Source organism: Otolemur garnettii, unplaced genomic scaffold (genome assembly GCF_000181295.1).
Source record: "Otolemur garnettii isolate 467f Iridium unplaced genomic scaffold, OtoGar3 scaffold00232, whole genome shotgun sequence".
NCBI classification, from domain to species: Eukaryota; Metazoa; Chordata; class Mammalia; order Primates; family Galagidae; genus Otolemur; species Otolemur garnettii.
Window position 1 is genome coordinate 459,678 of NW_003852627.1, and position 6,565 is coordinate 466,242.

General features: G+C 43.6%; 1 protein-coding gene across 2 annotated transcripts in view; it reads left to right on the forward strand.

Annotated features, from left to right (window-relative positions):
* The window catches only part of PMM2 (phosphomannomutase 2), a 24,755-nt gene that overhangs the window by 3,703 nt on the left and 14,487 nt on the right, over positions 1–6,565 (forward strand). For both annotated transcript variants that reach the window (XM_003802067.3, XM_023508214.1), the window contains exons 2-4: positions 1,264–1,375; positions 3,688–3,764; positions 5,445–5,536. In XM_003802067.3, coding sequence (XP_003802115.2) covers positions 1,264–1,375; positions 3,688–3,764; positions 5,445–5,536 — 281 coding nt within the window. The remainder of the gene's footprint in view (positions 1–1,263; positions 1,376–3,687; positions 3,765–5,444; positions 5,537–6,565) is intronic.

A 6,565-nucleotide genomic window follows, 5' to 3' on the forward strand; every position in this document is an offset into this window, starting at 1 on the left:
AAAAAAAAAAAAAAAAAGATACTCAGTAAGAGGGCGGCACCTGTGGCTTAGTGAGTAGGTTGCTGGCCCCATATATCAAGGGTGGCCGGTTCAATCCCAGCCCTTGCCAAACTGCAACAAAAAAAAATAGCCAGGTGTTGTGGTGGGCCCCTGTAGTCCCAGCTATTTAGGAGGCTGAGGCAAGAGAATCGCTTAAGCCCAAGAGCTGGAGGTTGCTGTGAGCTGTGATGTCCCAGCACTCTACCAAGGGCAACAAAATGAGACTCTGTCTCTAAAATATATATATTCAGGGCAGTGCCTGTGGCTCAAAGGAGTAGGACGCTGGTCCCATATACTGGAGGTGGTGGGTTCAAACCCAGCCCCCGCCAAAAGCTGCAAAAAAAAAAGATAAAAAAAAAAATATATATATATATATTCAATAAAAAAATACAATTAAGATTGTTGGCCAGGCGTGGTGGCTCACACCTGTAATCCTAGCACTCTGAGAGGATAGTCAGATAGATCGCTGAGCTCAGCAGTTCCACACCAGCCTGAGCGAGAATGAGACTGTCTCTACTATCAAAATCAGCCAGGCATAATGGTAGGCACCTGTAGTCCCAGCTAACTGGGGAGGCTGAGGCAGAAGGCTCATTTGAACCTAGGAGTTTGAGGTTGCTATGAGCTGAGCTAACGACATTACACTCTAGCTTGAGTAACAGAGTGAAACTCTGTCTCAAAAATTAAAAAAAAAAAATTGCTCAAAGGACTGAAATAGTAAAATTTTAAAAAATTTACTGTGGGCCAGGTGTGGTGCTTATAATCCCAGCACTCTGGAAAGCCATGGTGAGTGGATTGCCTGAGGTCACAAGTTTGAAACCAGACTGAGCCAGAGTGATACCCCATCTCTAAAAATAGCCAACATTGTGGCAGGCACCTGTAGTCCAAGTTACTTGGAAGGCTGAGGCAAGAAAATCACTTGACTCCAAGAGTTTGAGGTTGCTGTGAGCTGTGACACCACAGCACTCTCTTAGGACAAAACAAAATGAGACACTCTATCTCAAATAAAATAAAATAATAAAATGTGGTAAAAATAAATGACATTTAACAAGTTTATTGCAGTCAAAGTTTGATGCCTCAAAATTACAAGTAAAATATTTGAAGTTATCTAAGGACCTAGTGGCTGAACTGGCCTATGTGAAAATGAGGCTTGGATCACCCTGCAATTTTAGTCTGCTCATTATTTTGTGGCTCTTAACTATTGTAATTTTTCTTCTTGAAATGTAGAAGATTACCAAAGAAATGGATGGATTTCTGCAAAAATTGAGGAAGAAGATCAAAATTGGAGTGGTAGGCGGGTCAGACTTTGAGAAAGTACAGGAGCAGCTGGGAAATGATGGTAAATGATATGTTACTAATTACATTTTGGTAAAAGATTAATCTCTTATGAGAATATTGGGACTGTAGCTGAGTATCATAAACAGCCCTGACGCTTCCTTTCTCTGTCTGCTTCTTTCTTTGAGGAAACATTTTCTCTACCTTTGCTTTTCCTCCACTGCTTTTTTCTTTATCCCACATATAATCATTCCCAATTCCTCTACTTTTAATTCTGTAAATTTCTGGAGTTGCTGATGGAGCACTCGGTACTCAGATGTGTGGTTAGATTTACTTAGACAGGTGAGTGTCCATGTCTTACCCATCAGTGGACGTGCCCTCTGTGTCGAAGTGCCTCCTTCCTTTTGCCCTAACACAGTGTTTCGCAGAGTTCCCTAATCATGACTCACCCCCCCACCCCAACCCCACACACACACTGAAACAGAGTCCTCAGCCCAGGACCTTCGGAAGCTGAGAGATCTTAGTCACCCCTTCACTGGATATTTCAATTTGATAGGTCTGCAGAGCCTGGGAATGGAATTTTAGCAACCAACCACAAGCGATTCTAATACACTGCTGATAATAGCAGTCTCTCACTATAGAAAACTACCTGGTTATATGCTCATCTTGAAAACCAGGTCTAGGGTTATACATCTGCATTGTCCCACAGCTTTTGGGGTGCCTGGCCTATAAGAAAAAGTAGTAGGGGCAGCACCTGTAGCTCAGTGGGAAAGGTGCCAGCCACATACACCAAGGTTGGCTGTGGGGGTGGTGGATTCCAACCCAGCCCAAGCCAGCTAAAACAATGACAACTGCAACAAAAAAAATAGTCGGGCATTGTGAAGGGCACCTGTAATCACAGCTACTTGGGAGGCTGAGGCAAGAGAATCACTTAAGCCCAAGAGTTTGAGGTTGCTGTGAGCTGTGATGCCATAGCACCCTACCAAGGGTGACAAAGTGAAACTGTTTCAAAAAAATAAGAAAAAGTAGGTGAGGAGATGGATGAATTGATCTTTCAACTCCTGTTGCTCCCAGCGTCTCACATCTTGGAACTAACTCTTGTAGAGCAAGCTTCCTCAGCCTCAGAGCCAGTGACATTTTGGACGAAATAATTCTGTTATGGGAGGTTTGCTGGACATTGTAGGGGATTTAGCACCATCCTTTACCTTTATCCCCTAGGTGCCAGCAGCGTACACACACACACCCTGTATTGGCAACCAAAAATGTCACCAGACATTTTGCCAGCTGTCCTCTGGGAGTAAAATCACCCTTGTTTGAGAACTACTGTTGTAGATACAATATTTTACAGTATGGATCTCCATTACTGGAAGGGTAGTTTTTGTAATCCTTTTGAAATTCTCTATTCCACTTACACTTAATTTTTCTTCTAAGTGTTCTGCTTAGGAATGCTGTAAACCATATAATGGGGCACGTTAAGCCCTGGAGATTGTATTACCTAACCATGATGGCCCTTTCTTCCCCTAGTCAGATATTTAACCAACATGCAGAGAAGTTTATTGTCAGCACAGCATAGTGTCTGTACTTTGCAGAGCATCTACAACAACAGAATCAAAACCTTGACAAGCTAGAGAAAAGCTGGAGGCCCTGAATCAGAATCATCTGGGAAACTTATTAAAAGACACATATAGGCCCCACCCACCACACAGGGGAATCTGCACTTTATTGCCTGAAGTTTGAGAATCCCTTCATTAAGGTTTATGTGAGTAGTCTCCAGATCTGAGTGATTATAAGAATCATCTAAAAAACTTTTTTTTTTTAATTTGATTTTTAGCCTGTGTCCTGGTAATTCTGATTCAGAAAGCCTGAGAGCAGAGCTTGGAAATCTATAATACATTTTCACTCACTGCCCTGGTGCTGCTGGTTTGGGGTTCAGAAGCCATTAAAGGCCAGCATCTTCTTTACAGACAGGCAGACTGAAGTCAGGAACGTGAAATAACCCCTCACTGAGTCTCCAAACCCCAGCCCTGTTGTCAGGTCAGCATTTCAATTTGTAACCCAAAGAGCCTTTTTTAAAAAGATAAGGAGCTTTTTTCTGCTCTCTCTCACTCCATTAAGATGAGGTAGTCTTTCACAGTCCTTAACAGTAAGTATTAATCAAAGAAGTAGAAACAGGGCTGGGTGCTGTGGCTCATGCCTGTAATCTTCAGCACTTTTGGAGGCCAAGGCAAGAGGATTACTTGAGGCCAGGAGTTCAAGACGAGTCTGGGCAACATAGAGAGAACTTGTCTCTACAAAAAAAAAAACAAAAAACAAACAAAGGTAGAAATACATATTTTAATTCATTGCATTTTAAGTCTTTCTTTGCTTTGATTATAGTGGTTGAAAAATATGATTACGTGTTTCCAGAAAATGGTTTGGTAGCATTCAAAGATGGGAAGCTCTTGTGTAAACAGGTAAGTTCTTCAGTATCTGAACCACTATATACTACTATTAAATTGCTTTCTTTTTTTTTTTTTTTTGAAACAGTCTCACTTTATCACCTTTGGTAGAGTGCTGTGGCTATGGCATCATAGCTCATAGCAGCCTCCAGCTCTTGGGCTTAGGCAATTCTCTTGCCTCAGCCTACCGAGTAGCTGGGACTATAGGTGCCTGCCACAACACCTGGCTATTTTCTTGTTGCAGTTTGGCTGGGGCCAGGTTCAAACCTGCCACCCTCGGTTTATGAGTCCAGTGCCCTACCCACTGAGTCACAGATGCCCCCCTATTAAATTGCTTTCTATAAGATTATTTGACATTGGATGTTCTGGAGCAGGGGTCCTCAAAGTTTTTAAACACAGGGCCAGTTCACTGTTCCTCAGACCATTGGAGGGCCAGACTGCGAGCCCCGGGACAAGTTGGCTGCTAAACAGGACAGTCAGCAGTGTCAAAAACACCTGGCGGGCCGGATAAATGTCCTAGGCAGGCTGCATGTGGCCCGCGGGCCATAGTTTGAGGACACCTATTCTGGAAAGGTACCCTGGGAAGCTGAGGAACAGGGGTAGGAATGAATCTTCATTCTATATTCTTTTCTTCAATTTTCAACTTTAAATCTAAACTTAGAACCATTACAAATTCCAAATTGATAACTAAATTTTCATAATTTTTTAAGGATATTTAAATCTAATACTTATAATAGCACAAACTAGGACAGGCTGCCTCACTCTAAGCATTTTTAAGAGGTACTATGTGGGCTCAGGGCCTATAGCTCAAATAGCTAGGACGCCAGCCACATACACTGGAGCTGGTGGGTTCGAATCCAGCCCAGGCCCTCCAAACAATAATGGTGACATCTACAAGGGGAAAAAAATAGCCGGGCATTGTGGTGGGCACCTGTAGTCCCAGCTACTCTCTACCAAGGGCAGTAAAGTGAGACCCTGTCTCCAAAAAAAAAAGGTGCTGTGTAGCTCTTTTTTTTTTTTTTTTTTTTTTTTTTGAGACAGCCTCAAGCTGTCATCCGGGGTAGAGTGCTGTGTTATCACAGCTCACAGCAACCTCTAACTCCTGGGTTCAAGCCATTCTCTTGCCTCCGCCTCCCAAGTAACTGGGACTACAGGCACTTGCCACAAGCCGCAACGACCAGCTATTTTTTGGTTGCAGCCATCGTTGTTTGGTGGGCCTGAGCTGGAACCCACCAGCTCAGGTGTATGTGGCTGACGCCTTAGCTGCTCGAGCCACAGGCACTGAGCCTATAGTTCTTAATAGTAGTAAGATCATTCCATTCACAGGTGAGAGAAAGCCAAAGTAGAACAAAGACATTTTCTATCAGCATTTGTAAATATTTTAAATGAATAAAAGCAGCTTCAGTAAACATTTTGAACATTTAGGACCTTCCAGGAAGCATCTGAAAAATAATGAATACAAAAATCTTGAGTAATGAAGCAGAAAATGCTTTTGGCTGAAGCCTATCTGGTCTGTCTGATGTTTTCAACCAGAGTAAAAAGAGAAAGAGTTAAAGAGCAGCTGGGCCTGTCAGTATCTGTCCATATCAGCCTAGTGGCTTCCGGACAGCAGTGGCTGAAGGCCTGGGTTTGCTGCAAAGCTGTTTGAAAATGCCTCCTGCTGAATCAAATAACTCTAGTGTTTTCTTTATCTAGAATATTCAAGGTCACCTGGGTGAGGCTCTAATCCAGGATTTAATCAACTACTGTCTGAGCTACATTGCAAAAATTAAACTCCCAAAGAAGAGGTGAGTTTGCTTTTAGAAAAGCTCCCCTGGAATATAGAGTAATGTCATTTGGTGGGTTCATGTGGGTAGTCTCCAAATCTGACTTAACTATAAGAATCACCTGGGCCAAGGCCAGGCACAGTGGCTCACATTTGTAATCCCAGCACTCTGGGAGGCCAAGGCAGGCAGATTACTTGAGCTCAGGCGTTCAGGCTGGTCGTTATTGCGGATGGGTGACGGGTACATGAGGGGTCCTTATCTTATTCCATGTACCTTTGTGTAGGTTAGAAATTCTCCATAGTAAAAAGTTAAAATATACATATATCTGAAGTTAGTTCTGTCTTTTCTTTTACTAAGCATTAAGGGAACATAAAAAGCCAGGCACAGTGGCTCACGCCTATAATTCTAGTGCTTTAGGAGACTGAGGTGGGAGGATTGCTTGAGTCCAGGTGTTGGAGACCAGTCTAAGCAGGAGTAAGATCCTGGCTCTATTTAAAAAAAAAAAAAAAAAGGCTTGGCACCTGTTGCTCAGTGGTTAGGGCACTGACCACATACACTGGAGGTGGCGGGTTTGAACCCAGCCCGGGCCTGCTAAACAACAATGACAAATACAACAAAAAAATATCCGAGCATTGGGTGGCACCTGTGGCTCAAAGGAGTAAGGCACTGGCCCCATATGCAGGAGGTGGCGGGTTCAAATCCAGCCCCGGCCAAAAACTGCAAAAAAAAAAAATATATATATATATATCCGGGCATTGTGGTGGGAGCCTGTAGTCCCAGCTACTTGGGAGGCTGAGGCAAGAGAATCATTGGCGCCCAGGAGATTCCTGTGAGCTGTGACACCATGGCACTCTACTGAGGGTGACAAAGTGAGACTTTATCTCCAAAAAGAATTAAAATAGGCTCGGTGCCTGTGGCTCAAGTGGCTAAGGTGGCAGCCACGTACACCTAAGGTGGAGGGTTCGAATCCAGCCTGGGCCCACCAAACAACAATGACAGCTGCAACCAAAAAAATAGCCGGGCGTTGTGGCGGGCGCCTGTGGTCCCAGC